The 23,010-nt window shown below is 50.0% G+C and overlaps 1 protein-coding gene across 12 annotated transcripts in view; it reads left to right on the top strand.

Annotated features, from left to right (window-relative positions):
* The window catches only part of RAF1 (Raf-1 proto-oncogene, serine/threonine kinase), a 152,877-nt gene extending 140,825 nt beyond the window's left edge, over positions 1-12,052 (top strand). For all 12 annotated transcript variants that reach the window (XM_068251799.1, XM_068251802.1, XM_068251801.1 and 9 more), the window contains 3 exons: positions 55-186; positions 3,114-3,248; positions 11,135-12,052. In XM_068251799.1, coding sequence (XP_068107900.1) covers positions 55-186; positions 3,114-3,248; positions 11,135-11,275 — 408 coding nt within the window. In that variant the 3' untranslated portion in view covers positions 11,276-12,052. The remainder of the gene's footprint in view (positions 1-54; positions 187-3,113; positions 3,249-11,134) is intronic.
* The last annotated feature ends 10,958 nt before the right edge of the window (positions 12,053-23,010 follow it).

Below are 23,010 nucleotides of genomic sequence, written 5' to 3'. Positions count from 1 at the left end.
CCGGAGAGCTGAGTATAGGATTTTAGTTACAATCTCTGCGTGTTTTTTCTGTAGGCTCCAGAAGTGATCCGGATGCAGGACAACAACCCGTTCAGCTTCCAGTCTGACGTTTATTCCTACGGGATCGTCCTCTATGAGTTAATGACTGGAGAGCTGCCGTATTCCCACATCAGAGACAGAGACCAGGTGAGTCTTCCCACCAAATGGTATAATCCTGGCGTCCGCTGGCCATAGTGGTCACTCAGTACAGTCCTGCACTGTGGACACATCCTTCCCCTGAGCTCTCTATGTGGCGACTCTCTCACTCCCCGCCCGCTCGCACAGTGTCAGGCATTAGGAGGAGGGGTTAGTCCTTGCACATCACTGCTGGACACATCCTTCCCCTGAGCTCTATGTGGCGACTCTCTCACTCCCCGCCCGCTCGCACAGTTTCAGGCATTAGGAGGCGGGGTTAGTCCTTGCAAAACCACTGCTGGACACACCCTTCCCCTGAGCTCTCTGTATGGCGGCTTCCACACTCTCCACCCCCTCATACAGCGTCAGGCATTAGGAGGAGGGGTTAGTCCTTGCACATCACTGCTGGACACACCCTTCCCCTGAGCTCTCTGTATGGTGGCTCTCACACTCTCCACCCCCTCACACAGCGTCAGGCATTAGGAGGAGGGGTTAGTCCTTGCACATCACTGCTGGACACACCCTTCCCCTGAGCTCTCTGTATGGTGGCTCTCACACTCTCCACCCCCTCACACAGCGTCAGGCATTAGGAGGAGGGGTTAGTCCTTGCACATCACTGCTGGACACACCCTTCCCCTGAGCTCTCTGTATGGTGGCTCTCACACTCTCCACCCCCTCACACAGCGTCAGGCATTAGGAGGAGGGGTTAGTCCTTGCACATCACTGCTGGACACACCCTTCCCCTGAGCTCTCTTTGGCGGCTCTAACACTTCCTGCCCCCTCGCACAGCGTCAGGCATTAGGAGGCGGGGGTTAGTCCTTGCACATCATTGCTGGACTCATCCTTCCCCTGAACTCTCCCCTCACAAGTGCGGTTACGCTGTGAGGCATTCTATGTGGCGGCTCTCACACACTCCGCCCCCTCGCACAGCGCTAGGAGGCGGGGTTAAGCCTTGCACCTCACTGCTGGACACACCCTTCCCCTGAGCTCTCTATGTGGTGGCTCTCACACTCCCCGCCCCCTCGCACAGCGCTAAGGTGAGAAGTGCCTGCCGTTACTTCTTATTCGGCTTTTATAGGAACCCGCTGCTGCTGAAAGAATTGCTGTAGATGATGGGCTGCAGCTAGTGGGAAGGTTAGGTTTAGGCACTAGGACGGGAGAGGGGGGCGAGGCGGGCGCCTGTGATCAGTACAGCTATAGCAGCAATGCTATGGTCCACATACAGGTAATTAGGGGATCCAACGAGTGCCAGACCCCAAATTACCTCTCCCTCCAAGTTGTTAGGGCTAAGAGGGGGAATAGTGATTAGCCACACCTGGAATTTGTGCAGCAGGGGGAGGCGTCATTCAGGGGGTAGTGTGGGGGGAGCTAGTGCTAGTCCTTAGGTGGGCGGGGTTGGGTCTACTCACTAGGATGGAGGTTAAGTGTTAGGCCAGAGGTTCTCAAACTGGGTGCCGCGGCACCCTGGTGCGCCGTGAACAGATCCCAGGGGTGCCGCGGCTGCCCTCCTAATCACTTGTATCAAATCCTCTGCAGGACGTCACAATCCTGCTCTGCCCAGTGCCCTGTAAAATCATCAGATGCAGGCTGGCTGTGCCTGCGCGTGCAGAGAGCCAGCAAGCCTGAGTTAATCCCTCCCCGCCCCCTGTTCATTGTTTCACAGCACAGTGAAGGGGGAGAGGATCTTTACCACAATGGTTGGCCAGACGGACTAGCCCCGCCTCCCTACGTAGTACAGCTAGAGATGCGAGGTGGGAGTTTATGAATCCAGAAAGGAGCTAATGGTTCCAGCCTTTTCTGCACTAGTCCAGGGACAGCAGGGAGAAAGCCAGAGCAAGGTAGAATGTGAATGCTGCATCTCTTCACTGTCAGCCTACAACACTGTCTGCCCGCCCGCCCTTCCCCCACATCCTTATTAGTATGTGCAAAATCTTTGCTGCATCTCTTTCTGACACATAAGTAACTTAAATGTGCCTTCACTCTGCTGCCCACCATCCCCTTACTCTGCTGCCCACCATTCCCTTACTCTGCTGCCCACCATCCCCTCACTCTGCTGCCCACCATCCCCTCACTCTGCTGCCCACCAACCCCTCACTCTGCTGCCCACCAACCCCTCACTCTGCTGCCCACCAACCCCTCACTCTGCTGCCCACCACCCCCTCACTCTGCTGCCCACCACCTCTCACTTTGCTGCCCACCACTCTTTACTCTGCTTCCCACCACCCCCTCACTCTGCTACCCACAACCCCACTCACTCTGCTGCCCACCACCCCCTCACTCTGCTGCCCACCACCCCCTCACTCTGCTGCCCACCACCCCCTCACTCTGCTACCCACAAACCCCTCACTCTGCTGCCCACAAACCCCTCACTCTGCTGCCCACCACCCTCTTTGGATACACGTGACTGGGAGCGCAGACGCAGTACCCCTGAGGTGGGTGTGCCTCAATATGGCAACCGGTTTTGTCAAGGGGTGCCTTGAAAATGTTTTAGAGTCATAAAGGGTGCCTTGACCTGGAAAAGTTTGAGAACCCCTGTGTTAGGCTTTAGGAGGGTGGGGTTAGTGTTGGGCATTAGAAGGGCAGAGTTAGTGTTAGGCATTGGGAAGGCGGGGTTAGTATTAGGCATTAGGAAGGCGGGGTTAGTGTTAGGCATTAGGAGGTGGGGTTAGTGTTAGGCATTAGGAGGTGGGGTTAGTGTTAGGCATTAGGAGGTGGGGTTAGTATTAGGCATTAGGAGGTGGGGTTAGTATTAAGCATTAGGAGGACGGGAATAATGTTGGGCATTAGGAGGGTGGGGTTAGTGTTAGGCAAAAGGAAGGCGGGGTTAGGCATTAGGAGGGCGGGGTTAGTATGCACTAGGAGGGGAGGGCGTGAGAATGGGCGCTGAGTAAGTGAATAGTAAACTATCAGTAATGTAAACTTTCTCTGTCTTATTTTAGATCATATTTTTGGTTGGCCGGGGCTGCTTGGTACCGGATCTTAGTAAATTATACAAGAACTGCCCTAAAGCGATGAAGAGGCTGGTGGCGGACTGCATACACAAACTGAAAGACGACCGGCCGCTCTTCCCTCAGGTGAGTCAGCCACACAGGTGAGGTGTTACTGCAGAGACTGACCGACAGGGGGAGCTCTGAGCAGGTGAGGCGTCACTGCACACACTGACCGACAGGGGGAGCTCTGAGCAGGTGAGGCGTCACTGCACACACTGACCGACAGGGGGAGCTCTGAGCAGGTGAGGCGTCACTGCACACATTGACCGACAGGGGGAGCTCTGAGCAGGTGAGGCGTCACTGCACACACTGACCGACAGGGGGAGCTCTGAGCAGGTGAGGCGTCACTGCACACACTGACCGACAGGGGGAGCTCTGAGCAGGTGAGGCGTCACTGCACACACTGACCGACAGGGGGAGCTCTGAGCAGGTGAGGCGTCACTGCACACACTGACCGACAGGGGGAGCTCTGAGCAGGTGAGGCGTCACTGCACACACTGACCGACAGGGGGAGCTCTGAGCAGGTGAGGCGTCACTGCACACACTGACCGACGGGGAGCTCTGAGCAGGTGAGGCGTCACTGCACACACTGACCGACAGGGGGAGCTCTGAGCAGGTGAGGCGTCACTGCACACACTGACCGACAGGGGGAGCTCTGAGCAGGTGAGGCGTCACTGCACACACTGACCGACAGGGGGAGCTCTGAGCAGGTGAGGCGTCACTGCACACTCTGACCGACAGGGGGAGCTCTGAGCAGGTGAGGCGTCACTGCACACACTGACCGACAGGGGGAGCTCTGAGCAGGTGAGGCGTCACTGCACACACTGACCGACAGGGGGAGCTCTGAGCAGGTGAGGCGTCACTGCACACACTGACCGACAGGGGGAGCTCTGAGCAGGTGAGGCGTCACTGCACACACTGACCGACAGGGGGAGCTCTGAGCAGGTGAGGCATCACTGCACACACTGACAATTAATGTATAAAGTGGCTCAGCACCAATTGATAATGTCGACGTGCAGCGATCGCCCCTGGAGTGCACAGGGATGTCCAAGCAAATAAATTGTCAGGATCCGCACTGTCTAAAACAGTGGTTCCCAACCTGGGGGCGATCGCCCCCAGGTGGGAGATTTGGGTTCTAAGGGGGGCGGTAAATTTGTGGGGGGCGACAGGGGGGCGATCAGTATGAAAAGGCAGAACAAATAAAGTGTCGCAGTGTCACTTGTTTTTAAGAAAATTATGGGCAAAAAATATGATCTATATATATAATAGAGTAAGTGCCTCAACCTTCAAGCAAGAAGAAGTACTTTGCATGAGAAAATTTATGCGTGCTCAAACACCAAGTTTAAGGCCTCTTTTCCACGGACTGTTGAGCTGTGTGCTCAGCAAGCAGTTACCAGGCAGCAGTGAGCAGATACCAGGCAGCAGCGAGCAGTTACCAAGCAGCAGCGAGCAGTTACCAGGCAGCAGCAAGCAGTTACCAGGAAGCAGTGAGCAGATACCAGGCAGCAGTGAGCAGTTGTGAGAGTTTGAGAGGCATTTCATTGCCTATCAACAGTCCATGGAAAAGAAGCCTTACCCTAGCAAGTCTGACTTTGCAAATCTGGCCTAATTGGCTATTCATGAGGCAATGCTCATGCAAATGCATGCACAAACCAATACCGCAAAGCGGTCACACCCTGCTGCATGCTACATTAGCACTATCCAGGAGCGCCACGGGGAGGATTCCCAATGCCCCCTTTTTATACAACCGGGGGGACCGCGGGTCCCAGGCTCTCTCACTGCCTGGGAACCACAGCGGCACCCTGGAGGGGGGGCTGGGTGGCGCAGGCGACCCCCCCCCCCCCCCCAAGTGTGGCCAGCACCGAGGAGAGCCTTCCGCACCCACCTCCCAATATTAAAAACAGACACTTACCTTAATGTCCATTGCGTTCTGCTACATGCGCATTAACTTGGGGGCACCACATAAGAAAGGAGAGAAGCATGGGTCACCCCGAGCTTTAGAGCTCAGGGCTGGCTCACATACAGCACTCCAGAGGGGGGGGGGGGGGAGGACAGGCGCAGAAAAACTCACTCCAGGGCTCACACCACCGGAGCAAGCCACCCACCACCTGCCTCCAAAGGATACAAACTGCACAAAATGCTTTCCATGAGAAAATTAATGCGCATGTAGCAGAACGCAATGGACGTTAAGGTAAGTGCCTGTTTTTAATATTAGGAGGTGGGTGCGGACGGCTCTCCCCGGCGCTGGCCACGCTTGGGGGGGTCGGCTGCGCCACCCAGCCTCCCCCTCCGGGGTGCCGCTGTGGTTCCCAGGCAGCGAGAGAGCGCTTTGCGGTATTGGTTTTTTGACCCTGCATAGTTTGGCATGCGAAAGCAAATGCATATTTGCATGAGCATTGCCTCATGAATAGCCAATTAGGCCAGATTTGGAAAGCCAGACTTGCTAGGGTTAAACTTGGTGTTTGAGCACGCATAATTTTTCTCATGGAAAGCATTTTTTGCAGTTGTATCCTTTGGAGGCAGGTGGTGGATGGCTTGCTCTGGTGGTGTGAGCCCTGGAGTGAGTTGTCTGCGCCCCCCTTCCCCCCCCCCGGAGTGTTGTATGTGAGCCAGCCCTGAGCTCTAAAGCTCGGGGTGACCCATGCTTCTCTCCTTTCTAATGTGGTGCCCCTAAGTTAATGCGCATGTAGCAGAACGCAATGGACGTTAAGGTAAGTGCCTGTTTTTAATATTGGGAGGTGGGTGCGGACGGCTCTCCTGGGCGCTGACCACATTTGGGGGGGGGGGGGTTAGCTGCGCTACCTAGCCTCCCCCTCCGGGGTGCCCCTGTGGGACCCCGCGATCCCCCCGGTTGTATGGGGGCATTGGGAAGCCTCCCCGTGGCGCTCCTGGATAGTGCTAATGTGCTAATGTAGCATGAACTAATTCCCGCAGGGCGATCGCTTTGCGGTATTGGTTTTTGGACCCTGCATAGTTTGGCATGCGAAAGCAAATGCATATTTGCATGAGCATTGCCTCATGAATAGCCAATTAGGCCGGATTTGCAAAGCCAAACTTGCTAGGGCTAAACTTGGTGTTTGAGCACGCATACATTTTCTCATGGAAAGCCTACTTCTTCTTGCTTCAAGGCTGAGGCGCGTACTCTATTAGATAGATGCGGCGTATGCTACGACGCGGGTTGGCTAGTCTGTATAAAATATGCAAGTGTGCAGGATAGAGTTGCGTAATTCCTCAGGGCTCGTTGGTCACGTGCCGGTGTAATGTCAGATATTGCAGCCCGGAAGCAGCCTTCCTCACTGAGTATCACGCATGCTGGTTCCAGGGCTGGAGGTGTAATGTCAGATATTGCAGCCCGGAAGCAGCCTTCCTCGCTGAGTATCGCGCATGCTGGTTCCGGGGCTGGAGGTGTAATGTCAGATATTGCAGCCCGGAAGCAGCCTTCCTCACTGAGTATCGCGCATGCTGGTTCCGGGGCTGGAGGTGTAATGTCAGATATTGCAGCCCGGAAGCAGCCTTCCTCGCTGAGTATCGTGCATGCTGGTTCCGGGGCTGGAGGTGTAATGTCAGATATTGCAGCCCGGAAGCAGCCTTCCTCACTGAGTATCGCGCATGCTGGTTCCGGGGCTGGAGGTGTAATGTCAGATATTGCAGCCCGGAAGCAGCCTTCCTCACTGAGTATCGCGCATGCTGGTTCCGGGGCTGGAGGTGTAATGTCAGATATTGCAGCCCGGAAGCAGCCTTCCTCGCTGAGTATCGTGCATGCTGGTTCCGGGGCTGGAGGTGTAATGTCAGATATTGCAGCCCGGAAGCAGCCTTCCTCACTGAGTATCGCGCATGCTGGTTCCGGGGCTGGAGGTGTAATGTCAGATATTGCAGCCCGGAAGCAGCCTTCCTCACTGAGTATCGCGCATGCTAGTTCCGGGGCTGGAGGTGTAGTATCAGATAGGGCAGCCCGGAAGCTCCCCCCTTCCTCACTGAGTATCGCGCATGCTCAGTGGGAAGTTAGATATTATTTACCTGAAATATCTCCGCTTCCGCACCACGTACACTCCCGAAATTTTTAGGGTAGGGAGGGACCCCCAGATCTAGCTCTGTGTCGAATTGCAGCCCCTGAGCCCCGCTAGTTCCCGAGATAGCTTTGCTGCAATCAGTCTCGGGAACCAGCGGGGCTCGGGGGCTGCAATTCGGCACAGAGCTAGATCTGGGGATCCCCTCCCTCCCCTGAAAATGTTGGGAGTGTACGTGGTGCGGAAGCGGAGATATTTAGGACGTTTTACGTGGCTGCACAATATAATGGGACACAGGCTCCTACTGCGCATGCGGGGCTGCACAACGTGCGGGGCTGCAATAGCTGACATTACACCGGTAAGGGAATTGGCGCGAAGTAGTTGAGTCACCGGCTATTTTTAGCTGGCAAGGTCACAGCGCTACCCCCTCCACTGGCACCACCACCTGGCGTAAGGGTATACCATACTAAGAGAAGGGGGGCGACAGGGGTGAGTCGTCTTCCCCTAAGGGGCGATACCTCAGAAAAGGTTGGGAACCTCTGGTCTAAAATCTTCCTTTATTTTAGCTTTTTTTTTAATGTCATTGTAGGCATAAAATGTGTATCACACCGCCATGACGCACACACTCTGTGTCTGACGCTATCTGAAGAAAGCGCTATTCTGAAACGCCGTGCGTCATGGCGGTGTGATACACATATTTTATGCCTACAATGACATTTAAAAAAAAAGCTAAAATAAAAGAATATTTTAGACAGTGCGGATCCTGACAATTTATTTGACTGCACACACTGACAGACAGGGGGTATAGGTAGTACAGTTGCCCCAGTATAGTTGCCCCAGCATAGGTAGTATAGTTGCCCCAGTATAGTTGCCCCAGTATAGGTGGTATAGTTGCCCCAGTATAGGTAGTATAGTTGCCCCAGTATAGGTAGTATATTATAGTTGCACCCAGTATATGTAGTATAGATGCCCCAGTATAGGTAGTATAGTTGCCTCAGTATAGGTAGTATAGTTGCCTCAGTATAGGTAGTATAGTTGCCCCAGTATAGGTAGTATAGTTGCCCCAGTATAGGTAGTATAGTTGCCCCAGTATAGGTAGTATAGTTGCCCCAGTATAGGTAGTATAGTTGCCTCCAATATAGGTAGCTAGTATAGTTGCCCCAGTATAGGTAGTATAGTTGCCCCCAGTATAGGTAGCTAGTATAGTTGCCCCAGTATAGGTAGTATAGTTGCACCCAGTATAGGTAGTATAATTGCCCCAGTATAGGTAGCATAGTTGCCCCCAGTATAAGTAATATAGTTGCCACCAGTATAGGTAGCTAGTATAGTTGGCCCAGTATAGGTAGTATAGTTGCACCCAGTATAGGTGGTATAGTTGCCCCCAGTATAGCTAGAATAGTTGCCCCCAGTATAGGTAATATAGTTGCCCCAGTATAGGTAGCTAGTATAGTTGGCCCAGTATAGGTAGTATATTATAGTTGCACCCAGTATATGTAGTATAGATGCCCCAGTATAGGTAGTATAGTTGCCCCAGTATAGGTAGTATAGTTGCCTCCAATATAGGTAGTATAGTTGCCCCCAGTATAGGTAGCTAGTATAGTTGCCCCAGTATAGGTAGTATAGTTGCACCCAGTATAGGTAGTATAATTGCCCCAGTATAGGTAGCATAGTTGCCCCCAGTATAAGTAATATAGTTGCCACCAGTATAGGTAGCTAGTATAGTTGGCCCAGTATAGGTAGTATAGTTGCACCCAGTATAGGTGGTATAGTTGCCCCCAGTATAGCTAGAATAGTTGCCCCCAGTATAGGTAATATAGTTGCCCCAGTATAGGTAGCTAGTATAGTTGGCCCAGTATAGGTAGTATATTATAGTTGCACCCAGTATATGTAGTATAGATGCCCCAGTATAGGTAGTATAGTTGCCCCAGTATAGGTAGTATAGTTGCACCCAGTATAGCTAGTATAGTTGCACCCAGTATAGGTAGTATAGATGCCCCAGTATAGGTAGCTAGTATAGTTGCCCCAGTATAGCTAGTATAGTTGTCCCCAGTATAGGTAATATAGATGCCCCAGTATAGGTAGCTAGTATAGTTGGCCCAGTATAGGTAGTATATTATAGTTGCACCCAGTATATGTAGTATAGATGCCCCAGTTTAGATAGTATAGTTGCCCCAGTATAGGTAGCTAGTATAGTTGCCCCAGTATAGCTTAGCCTGGTAGGTGGCCAGCCTGCTGCTTGGCAAGGTGATCTGTAAAATCAGCTGTTTTCAGCGTTACTGAATGCAGAAATGCTTTGTGAATTGAGGCCAGTGTGCTGCATCACATCTCTTCTGGGGAACTCCATAGAGGCATGAAATATGTGGCGTCATTCTCTATCTGCCGCCTTCTACAGGCTCAGACAGGAACAGCAGCTACAAGGAATCTCAAGTGCAGGGAAGATTTGTAGTTAGACTGTATATGGCCTGACTGGGACCACAATCCCAAAAGCATTAGGTTAACCACTTGCGTACCAGCAGTCTCCAGCCACCAGACTGATTCCAAAGAACGGCACCTCCTGACGAATCGCCGCACATACCCACCGCTGCAGCTGGTCACGTCACTCCTCCATCCCCGCCGGCAGTCCTCTCTTCTGTCTATATGAGGGCAGAGCTGTGTGAGCCGGTCAGGAGCCGCTATCATTGGCTCCCGGCCCTGTCCATTAATGGGATTGGCTTACAGTGGTCAGGAGGAGCCAATGGTAGGGCGGGTGATCTGTGGTGGGGACAGAGTGATGCGATCGGCGGCAGCAGTGGGATGATTGAAATCTACGCCCTGTCAGTGGTAAGAGGATCAAAACCAGGCGTAGATTTCAACTCGTTCCGAAAGTAGTTAATGAAATCAATTTCCAAGTTTTCAGAAAATAGGTTTGTGGATTCTGCGAATGTATTTTCCCGAAAGCAGCGTAATTGTGAGATGACTTATCGAATCAATTCCCGACACCTCGGTAAAATACCAAACTTCATAAGCTGATTTCAGGATTCATCAGAGTTATCTACAGCTGTTAGCGAGCATCCGGTAATCATTCGGTAATGATGCGTTCTAACGGAGGAAAGTGCAATTCATGAACATGAAAGTGGGTGTGGCTTAGCGTTACATTTAGGATTAGTTCTCTCCTTCACTGCTCTGTGGTTATTCCTGTCAGATCATCGCTGACAGAGAAGATGGAGCCATTGGAAGTGGTTATATATCAGCTGAGAGTGATTCAAAGGCGCAGAAGGTCTAGAACCAGATCAATTTGCAAGAGAATGGATTTATTTGCTATACCAGGACATCGGCATTTCTCTTGAATCATCTTGTAAGAGAACACAGGCAGTGCCAGGGTAACTAAATTGCTAGCTGCACTACATTTTCAGCTGTAGTAGCTGGCGAAATTGTGATATTGTCCCAAGCCACTCCCAGAATCCTGGTCCAGGTGTTAAGCCCTATTCAGAATGCTGCTACAGTGTTCAAAGGACTGCCTTTTACCCACAATTCCACGGGAATCTTATGGCCTTGTGTTAAATTACCGCTGTAAAATGGAAATATTGGTTATCGATATTTTATCGAAGTCACGCCGAATGCGGAAAATCCTTGATGAATACAACTAGAAATAGATAAACTTCCAATTCAGTAATTTAACGAACTGGAAAAAGTTATCGGAAAGACAATGATGAATTGAGGCCATGTCCGCAGACACACAGCTGCACCTTTTCATAATTCTCTTTAAATTAAAATCCTGTTTATTGTCGCATTCATTTTTTTGTATATTCATCTTCAGTGACAATGTAATGTACTGTATATATTTATATGCGTTTTATATTTTTTCTAAAACGAAAATACCATTTTAAGTGTGAAAGTGACTTTTCTGAGTGTTTCGGCTCAGTATGTGGATGTGTGTGAATATAAAGTGACGCTGTGTAACCATCTCGCTCTCTCTCTCTCTAGATCCTCTCCTCCATAGAGCTGTTACAACACTCACTCCCCAAAATCAACCGCAGCGCTTCTGAGCCGTCCCTGCACCGCGCAGCCCACACGGAGGACATCAATTCCTGCACACTGACGTCCACGCGGCTGCCCGTCTTCTGAAGGGACTTCTACCTGCCAGCTTCCTTGCCTGTCGTGTCTCAGCCCCCGGGGCGAGTTCCCATCACTTTCATACGATTTGTACTGAAGATGCTGCTGCATTTCTGAGGCCAACGTCAGCGAGGATGGGAGGGGCAATAGTGCGTACTCTTATCTGCAGCCTGAGCGCGTCTGGCCCGTCTATAGCTATAGATTTGTTACAGTGCATTACATGGGTATTATGTGGCTGCCAGCAGGTCATTTGTGGACTTGCCAACGGTTGATTGTACAGACTTTTGTACCAGGGCTGGTAAAACGAGGAGGAATATTTTGCACAATTATTGGACACAGGAGAGTGAGTGTGACTGAGCTCTCCTGTGATTGGACGGCTCAGACCTCGGAAGGATCCACGTCACTCTGTGACTGAGCTCTCCTGTGATTGGACGGTTCAGACCTCGGAAGGATCCACGTCACTCTGTGACTGAGCTCTCCTGTGATTGGACGGCTCAGACCTCGGAAGGATCTGCGTCACTCTGTGACTGAGCTCTCCTGTGATTGGATGGTTCAGACCCCCTGGTACTCTGTTAGTGTAGAGATAAGGGAGTTCCTGTCCGCGCGGACGCAGTACACGGTCGCTGTGCGCACGCCGCCACACACGGTTTATGAAACCTGCACTAGGAAGGGGGTTGGTGTGTACACAGTCTATTTTTGATTTGGGTTTTAATTATGTCCTTCTGCATTTATTGTAAACTGCAGCTGTCCTAAATACCCAGTTTTAATAAATTAAACAGTTTCACATTTTGGGTGACTTTTTTTTTGCTTGTCTTTTCAATGTAATAAAAATAGAAGCAAATCAATGAAGTACACCTGCCAATTCCCCCGACTCAGAAGCAGTGCTGGCTAATGACTGACGTACACCTGCAGACTCCGAGAAGCAGTGCTGACAAATGACTGCATTACACCTGCCACTTCCCCAGACTCAGAAGCAGTGCTGGCTAATGACTGATGTACACCTGCAGACTCAGAGAAGCAGTGCTGACAAATGACTGCAGTACACCTGCCGCTTCCCCAGACTCAGAAGCAGTGCTGACAAATGACTGAAGTACACCTGCCACTTCCCCAGACTCAGAGAAGCAGTGCTGCCAAATGACTGCAGTACACCTGCCACTTCCCCAGACTCAGAAGCAGTGCTGACAAATGACTGCAGTACACCTGCCACTTCCCCAGACTCAGAAGCAGTGCTGACAAATGACTGCAGTACACCTGCCACTTCCCCCGACTCAGAGAAGCAGTGCTGGCAAATGACTGAAGTACACCTGCCACTTCCCCAGATTGAGAAGCAGTGCTGACAAATGACTGCAGTACACCTGCCGCTTCCCCAGACTCAGAAGCAGTGCTGACAAATGACTGCAGTACACCTGCCGCTTCCCCAGACTCAGAAGCAGTGCTGACAAATGACTGCAGTACACCTGCCACTTCCCCAGACTCAGAAGCAGTGCTGACAAATGACTGCAGTACACCTGCCGCTTCCCCAGACTCAGAAGCAGTGCTGACAAATGACTGCAGTACACCTGCCACTTCCCCAGACTCAGAGAAGCAGTGCTGGCAAATGACTGAAGTACACCTGCCACTTCCCCAGACTCAGAGAAGCAGTGCTGCCAAATGACTGCAGTACACCTGCCACTTCCCCAGACTGAGAAGCAGTGCTGCCAAATGACTGCAGTACACCTGCCACTTCCCCAGACTCAGAAGCAGTGCTGACAAATGACTGCAGTACACCTGCCACTTCCCCCGACTCAGAGAAGCAGTGCTGGCAAATGACTGAAGTACACCTGCCACTTCCCCAGATTGAGAAGCAGTGGTGCCAAATGACTGCAGTACACCTGCCACTTCCCCAGACTCAGAAGCAGTGCTGACAAATGACTGCAGTACACCTGTCGCTTCCCCAGACTCAGGAGCAGTGCTGACAAATGACTGCAGTACACCTGCCGCTTCCCCAGACTCAGAGAAGCAGTGCTGGCAAATGACTGAAGTACACCTGCCACTTCCCCCGACTCAGAGAAGCAGTGCTGGCAAATGACTGAAGTACACCTGCCACTTCCCCAGACTGAGAAGCAGTGCTGCCAAATGACTGCAGTACACCTGCCACTTCCCCAGACTCAGAAGCAGTGCTGACAAATGACTGCAGTACACCTGCCACTTCCCCCGACTCAGAGAAGCAGTGCTGGCAAATGACTGAAGTACACCTGCCACTTCCCCAGATTGAGAAGCAGTGGTGCCAAATGACTGCAGTACACCTGCCACTTCCCCAGACTCAGAAGCAGTGCTGACAAATGACTGCAGTACACCTGTCGCTTCCCCAGACTCAGGAGCAGTGCTGACAAATGACTGCAGTACACCTGCCGCTTCCCCAGACTCAGAGAAGCAGTGCTGGCAAATGACTGAAGTACGCCTGCCGCTTCCCCCAGATGCAGAGAAGCAGTGCTGACAAATGACTGCAGTACACCTGCCGCTTCCCCAGACTCAGGAGCAGTGCTGACAAATGACTGCAGTACACCTGCCACTTCCCCAGACTCAGAAGCAGTGCTGGCAAATGACTGAAGTACACCTGCCACTTCCCCAGACTCAGAAGCAGTGCTGGCAAATGACTGAAGTACGCCTGCCGCTTCCCCAGACTCAAAAGCAGTGCTGACAAATGACTGAAATACGCCTGCCGCTTCCCCCAGATGCAGAGAAGCAGTGCTGACAAATGACTGCATTACACCTGCCACTTCCCCAGACTCAGAAGCAGTGCTGGCAAATGACTGAAGTACGCCTGCCACTTCCCCAGACTCAGAGAAGCAGTGCTGGCAAATGACTGAAGTACGCCTGCCGCTTCCCCAGACTCAGAAGCAGTGCTGACAAATGACTGCAGTACAACTGCCGCTTCCCCAGACGCAGAGAAGCAGTGCTGGCAAATGATTTAAGTGCACCTGCCACTTCCCCAGACTCAGAGAAGCAGTGTGGAGTCCTTTCACTACAGGACAGATGAGCTCCTGCTCCATGATGATCACCGGATGAAATCTAAATAGGTTTATTCATATTTCATCCTGCTAATTAAATCACCTGTGCGGGGGTGGGCGAGGGGGGGGGGGGTTAATCTTACCCATCAGACGTCTACTTTGATTCATCTCTCGGCGCCACCCACGATGCGTTCCAAGCCACAGTCGCGTGACTACAAACCCTTCCTCCTTCAACCCGGAAGGAGGAAGTGTTTGTAATCACGTGACTGTACAAGATACAAGATGGATTTATTTCGCCAAGTACGGTTGTTGCCGTACTCAGAATTGCTTGTGGTACACATGGCTTGGGCAAGTAGATAATGACAGTTGAACATTTTAACATATACGGCTTGGAACGTATCGTGGGAGGCGCCGAGGGACGGACCTAAGAAGAAGTCTGATGGGTAAGATTCCCCCTCCCCCCCCCCCCCCCTCCCTCCCACACTGGTGATTTAATTAGCAGGATGAAATCCGAATAAACCTATTTAGGTTTCATCCGAATCAGTTTTTTGAGCATCCCTGATCCTGCTTTCCATAGCTGAGGATTTGTACAGAAATTATAATGCTGATCAAGCTCTCTCTGATTGGAAGCTGCCCAGGGCTGTGGAGTTATTCTTAAATTAATTTTTACATTTAAACTGTGATTAACAGAAAGTCGGATAAAATGTTCTATTTCTCAGATAATGGTCATCATAAATAACTGGTTTATTTCATCTTTGTGGACTAAGTGCTATTCTTGTATATACAAAAGTTGTTGTTTTTTTATGTTGCTGCAATAAAGCAGTCACCATATTTATAAAGTCAGATATTTATGTCTGATTGTGACTGTATATCTGATGTGCACACAGGAATCTTTTATATATAATAACACCTCTGCGCTAATGCTTAGTGACTTGAGGCCATCAGGTTTTATTCTTACAGCAATCAGTAATGCAGAAAACTGCTGATTTTACTGGTCACTCCTTCCCAGATTCCAACTCACTAAGGGCTCGTTTCCACTATAGCGAATCCGCATGCGGGCACTGCACGCGGATTCGCATAGGCAATGTAAGTGGATGGGGCTGTTTCCACTTGTGCGGCAGCGTTTTTTGGTGCGGCAGAAATCTGCACGGCAGGGCCGTCAGATTTCGCGTGCAGAAGGAATGTGCGTGAATCGCAGCTAATGTAACTAATAGGGAAATCGCATGCGGGGTGACCATGCGTTTTTTGCCGCGAAATCGCATGCGATTTCGCATAGGTATTAATGTTAATTTACTCAGGCAGTGACATGGTTAAATTCGCATACAGCCTTACCTATGCGAAATCGCGGCAAAAACGCATGCGGAATCGCACCCGCATGCGATTTCGTCCGCGGTGGAATGCAGGCGATTCCGCACCGCACTAGTGGAAACGAGCCCTAACCCTATTACCACACTGAAAAGCAAAATTACAGACTTGTGCTGTAAATATCAAGAAATTGCAATTCAAACATTTTGTTAATCAAGTAAAAGTGTTGGGTATTTACCTCCAGCTCTGACCAGCCGGTAACTCACGCTTTCCCTGTGGTAACTGACAGATGTAGCAGACAGCCAATAGGTCTGATACTCTGAAGGGCGGGACTTCAGAATGGCAGAGCAGGAGACATTTTAGAAAGGCTTTTCTGTATCCCTTTAGATGTGCATATCTGTATACTGGCACACAGAAGAGCTCCCCCTGGTGGCTGCAGCACATCTAAAGGGATGTTTGGGATAGGGGCCAGAAAACCCCCGACTCGCGCACATCACTTGTAGGAAGACTCTCAGCTTTACCACATCTGGTAAGACTTGCAGAGCTTGGTGAACTGAAGCAGGTTCTTTTGTTATATTACTGAACTTCCACCGCAGGCAGGAAATCTAAGTGATTACCGACTTGCCCATAATGAATGGTTTGGTGGCTACAAATTGAGGACTGGTGTACACCAAGAGCTCTTCTGAGCGCTCTTAAAAACGCCAGCGCTTTTAAAAGCGCTTAATGTATTTGAATTGGATGGTGCACACCAGAGTGATGTGATATTCTCCTAAACCCGGGTCCTGCAGCATTTCTGTTGATTTCTGAGGTGATTCAGCCACAGTATAGTTAAAGTATAGGAAAGTGGAAAATCGCTCTGAAAAACGCCAGATCAGAGCGGTTTTCCAAGCGTTTGTTACAGAAGCTGTTAAGTTACAGCTGTATTGTAACTAAATATAAAATCTGCTACATAAAAACGCTCCAAAAATAGCTAGGCATGCTTAGACAATCGCTAGGTACATATGCCTAGAATCGCTCTGACAAATCACTTCAAAAAGTGCTGAGCATTTGCGATTTCACTAGCGCTTTTTGGCGTGCACTGGCCCTAAGTTGCACAGTAGTACTATACTCTACATATGCACTCCCTGCAGAGCTGCAGGAAATACACTGAGAATGCTGTGCACATTGAACACAGAGGTGTTGTCTGTCACCCATAAACCTGGTTCAGATTGTGCATGAAGAATGTGTAATTGCAGGGGAATGAGGAGATTCTTCCTCTGAGTACCTGCACATCACTCTTACATGTACCCACACTTACATTGCCTAGGGCCTGATAGATGTTCAGATTGTGCATGAAGAATGTGTAATAGAGGAAGAATCCCCTCATTCTCCTGCAGAGTACCTGCACATCACTCTTACATGTACCCACACTTACATTGCCTAGGGCCTGATAGATGTTCAGATCGGAGCAGTGCTTTTCAGCGCTGCTAGATTTGGGCGCAGCCGGCGCCTCCATAGACTTCAATAGGAATCACTCCTATTGAAGCGCTCAGTGAGTAACGTCGGCTCCGTCTTCTGACGGAGCCGAGGTTGCTTAAAAACATAATAATTCGGCCTCCAGCAATCGCTGGAAGCCGAATTATTTCATTCCCCCACTATCCATGGCGGCCTGGAGGGGGAATAGTAATTAAATCGGCCCGGACTTGTGCAGAAGCAGGATCAGCTATATACTGCTGTATCCTGCGCCCAAGTCTACCGGCGCCGATTTCATATATACTCGTTCAGATTGTGCATGAAGAATGTGTAATAGAGGAAGAATCGCCTCATTCCCCTGCAGAGTACCTGCACATCATTCTTACATGTACCCACACTTACATTGCCTAGGGCCTGATCCATGTTCAGATTGTGCATGAAGAATGTGTAATAGAGGAAGAATCGCCTCATTCCCCCGCAGAGTACCTGCACATCATTCTTACATGTACCCACACTTACATTGCCTAGGGCCTGATCCATGTTCAGATTGTGCATGAAGAATGTGTAATAGAGGAAGAATCGCCTCATTCCCCCGCAGAGTACCTGCACATCATTCTTACATGTACCCACACTTACATTGCCTAGGGCCTGATCCATGTTCAGATTGTGCATGAAGAATGTGTAATAGAGGAAGAATCGCCTCATTCCCCCGCAGAGTACCTGCACATCATTCTTACATGTACCCACACTTACATTGCCTAGGGCCTGATCCATGTTCAGATTGTGCATGAAGAATGTGTAATAGAGGAAGAATCGCCTCATTCCCCCGCAGAGTACCTGCACATCACTCTTACATGTACCCACACTTACATTGCCTAGGGCCTGATCCATGTTCAGATTGTGCATGAAGAATGTGTAATAGAGGAAGAATCGCCTCATTCCCCCGCAGAGTACCTGCACATCATTCTTACATGTACCCACACTTACATTGCCTAGGGCCTGATCCATGTTCAGATTGTGCATGAAGAATGTGTAATAGAGGAAGAATCGCCTCATTCCCCCGCAGAGTACCTGCACATCACTCTTACATGTACCCACACTTACATTGCCTAGGGCCTGATCCATGTTCAGATTGTGCATGAAGAATGTGTAATAGAGGAAGAATCGCCTCATTCCCCCGCAGAGTACCTGCACATCATTCTTAAATGTACCCACACTTACATTGCCTAGGGCCTGATCCATGTTCAGATTGTGCATGAAGAATGTGTAATAGAGGAAGAATCGCCTCATTCCCCCGCAGAGTACCTGCACATCATTCTTACATGTACCCACACTTACATTGCCTAGGGCCTGATCCATGTTCAGATTGTGCATGAAGAATGTGTAATAGAGGAAGAATCGCCTCATTCCCCCGCAGAGTACCTGCACATCATTCTTACATGTACCCACACTTACATTGCCTATGGCCTGATAGATGTTCAGATTGTGCATGAAGAATGTGTAATAGAGGAAGAATCTCCTCATTCCCCCGCAGAGTACCTGCACATCACTCTTACATGTACCCACACTTACATTGCCTAGGGCCTGATCCATGTTCAGATTGTGCATGAAGAATGTGTAATAGAGGAAGAATCGCCTCATTCCCCCGCAGAGTACCTGCACATCATTCTTACATGTACCCACACTTACATTGCCTAGGGCCTGATCCATGTTCAGATTGTGCATGAAGAATGTGTAATAGAGGAAGAATCTCCTCATTCCCCCGCAGAGTACCTGCACATCACTCTTACATGTACCCACACTTACATTGCCTAGGGCCTGATCCATGTTCAGATTGTGCATGAAGAATGTGTAATAGAGGAAGAATCGCCTCATTCCCCCGCAGAGTACCTGCACATCATTCTTACATGTACCCACACTTACATTGCCTAGGGCCTGATCCATGTTCAGATTGTGCATGAAGAATGTGTAATAGAGGAAGAATCGCCTCATTCCCCCGCAGAGTACCTGCACATCATTCTTACATGTACCCACACTTACATTGCCTAGGGCCTGATCCATGTTCAGATTGTGCATGAAGAATGTGTAATAGAGGAAGAATCCTCTCATTCCCCTGCAGAGTACCTGCACATCACTCTTACATGTACCCACACTTACATTGCCTATGGCCTGATCCATGTTCAGATTGTGCATGAAGAATGTGTAATAGAGGAAGAATCGCCTCATTCCCCCGCAGAGTACCTGCACATCATTCTTACATGTACCCACACTTACATTGCCTAGGGCCTGATCCATGTTCAGATTGTGCATGAAGAATGTGTAATAGAGGAAGAATCGCCTCATTCCCCCGCAGAGTACCTGCACATCATTCTTACATGTACCCACACTTACATTGCCTAGGGCCTGATCCATGTTCAGATTGTGCATGAAGAATGTGTAATAGAGGAAGAATCGCCTCATTCCCCCGCAGAGTACCTGCACATCATTCTTACATGTACCCACACTTACATTGCCTAGGGCCTGATCCATGTTCAGATTGTGCATGAAGAATGTGTAATAGAGGAAGAATCGCCTCATTCCCCCGCAGAGTACCTGCACATCATTCTTACATGTACCCACACTTACATTGCCTAGGGCCTGATCCATGTTCAGATTGTGCATGAAGAATGTGTAATAGAGGAAGAATCGCCTCATTCCCCCGCAGAGTACCTGCACATCATTCTTACATGTACCCACACTTACATTGCCTAGGGCCTGATCCATGTTCAGATTGTGCATGAAGAATGTGTAATAGAGGAAGAATCGCCTCATTCCCCCGCAGAGTACCTGCACATCATTCTTACATGTACCCACACTTACATTGCCTAGGGCCTGATCCATGTTCAGATTGTGCATGAAGAATGTGTAATAGAGGAAGAATCGCCTCATTCCCCCGCAGAGTACCTGCACATCATTCTTACATGTACCCACACTTACATTGCCTAGGGCCTGATCCATGTTCAGATTGTGCATGAAGAATGTGTAATAGAGGAAGAATCGCCTCATTCCCCCGCAGAGTACCTGCACATCATTCTTACATGTACCCACACTTACATTGCCTATGGCCTGATAGATGTTCAGATTGTGCATGAAGAATGTGTAATAGAGGAAGAATCTCCTCATTCCCCCGCAGAGTACCTGCACATCACTCTTACATGTACCCACACTTACATTGCCTAGGGCCTGATCCATGTTCAGATTGTGCATGAAGAATGTGTAATAGAGGAAGAATCGCCTCATTCCCCCGCAGAGTACCTGCACATCATTCTTACATGTACCCACACTTACATTGCCTAGGGCCTGATCCATGTTCAGATTGTGCATGAAGAATGTGTAATAGAGGAAGAATCTCCTCATTCCCCCGCAGAGTACCTGCACATCACTCTTACATGTACCCACACTTACATTGCCTAGGGCCTGATCCATGTTCAGACTGTGCATGAAGAATGTGCAATAGAGGAAGAATTGCCTCATCCTCATTAATACATTAAATGTAATGAATGTATTTTAATATGCACTGGCAACACATTTCATGAGTAAGCGCCAACTTCCTCAGGCAGATTATAGTGCCAGAGGGTGCTTAGAGCCGAGGCTTAGGTGCCTTTGAGCCGCCTCACATTTGTTTTAGTTCATCACTTGGCATTATCCTACTCTGGTCGCCTCTTTTCCCCTCCTCTAGACAGTAACCCTTTAGTCTCCTGCTCCAAGATGCCAAGGAGCAATTGGTGAGATCACCAAGCCTGGCGTGTCTGATGTGTATTGAGGCCCCCTTGCACAATGACTGCTGTGTGTTGCACTGCGGTACTCTCCCCTGCCCCAGCTCATCGCAAGGGACGTATCTACTGCAGGGATCATGCCGTAATGCAAGTCAATGAGCAATGCAACGAGTGTGAACAGCCGGAGCACAGTGTGGCCCGCATGCGCGGACTGATGGGAATCCCAAATACTTCCTGCCCAGCAGAGAGTGTCACTAAGCGGGGGCGGGCCTATGCATATAACCCTGCCCAGCAGAGATTGCATCACTGAGCAGGGGTGGGCCTATGCATATGACTGCCCAGCAGGGAGTGCATCACTGAGCAGGGGCAGGCCTATGCATATGACTCTGCCCAGCAGGGAATGCGTCACTGAGCGGGGGCTGGCCTATGCATATGACTCTGCCCAGCAGGGAATGCGTCACTGAGCGGGGGCTGGCCTATGCATATGACTGCCCAGCAGGGAGTGCGTCACTGAGCAGGGGCAGGCCTATGCATATGACTGCCCAGCAGGGAATGTGTCACTGAGCGGGGGCTGGCCTATGCATATGACTGCCCAGCAGGGAGTGCATCACTGAGCAGGGGCAGGCCTATGCATATGACTCTGCCCAGCAGGGAATGAGTCACTGAGCGGGGGCAGGCCTATGCATATGACTCTGCCCAGCAGGGAGTGCGTCACTGAGCAGGGGCAGGCCTATGCATATGACTCTGCCCAGCAGGGAATGCGTCACTGAGCGGGGGCTGGCCTATGCATATGACTCTTCCCAGCAGGGAATGCGTCACTGAGCGGGGGCTGGCCTATGCATATGACTCTGCCCAGCAGGGAGTGCATCACTGAGCAGGGGCAGGCCTATGCATATGACTCTGCCCAGCAGGGAATGCGTCACTGAGCGGGGGCAGGCCTATGCATATGACTGCCCAGCAGGGAGTGCATCACTGAGCAGGGGCAGGCCTATGCATATGACTCTGCCCAGCAGGGAATGAGTCACTGAGCGGGGGCAGGCCTATGCATATGACTGTCCCCAAACCATGAAACAGGGTCACATGAGCCGGATTTATGCGGTGGCAGACTCCCCTAGCACATGATCTCCACACTTTTCAAATGAGCAAACTGCTTCAAAAGTTCATCTAAACTCAGGCTATTAAAAGGAAAAAAAAAAAGTTATTCAGAGAGACTGGAAGGGGACATGCAGGAATAAAGGGATAGCTCTTACTATATATTGTAATCACAGCACAGAAATGGGAGGACACAGCTTGCTACAGAGACATCTACTTATTACGTAACAGGTCTTGGGTAACTGAAGCCATGTTATTCGCTAAATTACCAAACTATTACCACATGTGTAAAAATATGAGTGAACTTGGAAAAAAGAAGTCTAAAATGCCCAATGCAGTATTGTACCCACCTCATGTGTGACTGAACAGGTGTTGGGGACCTGAGCCCATAGCATCAGCGCTTCACTTTCAAACTAACAGAAACGTGACAGGTAGGCAAACATCTCAGGGAAACCAAAGTCATTGTCACATATACTGGGGGAAGAATAAAACAAACACACTTCCTGTGACCAGACATAAAACCAAAACTCAAAGGATTACAGACCACCAATAACATCAGATAGTGGGCAAGTCTCTTATCTGTGGAGGTTTTAACCAATGAAGCACATTCTTGGCACACAGCTCATGTGAAGTGATGACGATAGCCAGGACAGTCAGTATCAGCAGTTTTACCACCTTCATGAGGAGCTGGATTCTCTCCTGGCTCTTCACACACCTTGGCGATATTTCACTACAGAATCATGCCTGGTCCACACAGCCAAATTCATCTGGCCAATTTCCCCACCTGCATCTTGTTTGCCCTTTAGGGGTAGAGATGCCCAGAGGCTTTCTGGATACACTGTATGGGCACCCGTACCCCTTTAGGTCTAAACACCCGATGGGATTTAAACCTTAGATATGAATTCTAATACATCATTATTGTATTTCATCTTTATGTAGAATCTTTTCTCTTTTTCCTTCTTTCCCTTTATTGTATTTGTACCGTTTTGTACGCATTATTAAAGGTGGTTTTAGAGTGACATGTTTCATTTCTATGTACATATCCAGTTATGTTCTATATAATATGTATTTGTCTCTTTAAGAAGTGAGGGTTCTTTGCTGGGCAGTTAGGGTGGAGCCTCCCCCCCCCCCCAGCTATAAAGATCCCACCTCT

The sequence above is a fragment of the Hyperolius riggenbachi genome, chromosome 9 (assembly GCF_040937935.1).
Source record: "Hyperolius riggenbachi isolate aHypRig1 chromosome 9, aHypRig1.pri, whole genome shotgun sequence".
NCBI lineage: Eukaryota > Metazoa > Chordata > Amphibia > Anura > Hyperoliidae > Hyperolius > Hyperolius riggenbachi.
The sequence above is the reverse complement of the archived record's forward strand: the minus strand, read 5'-3'. Positions and strand labels throughout refer to the sequence as shown.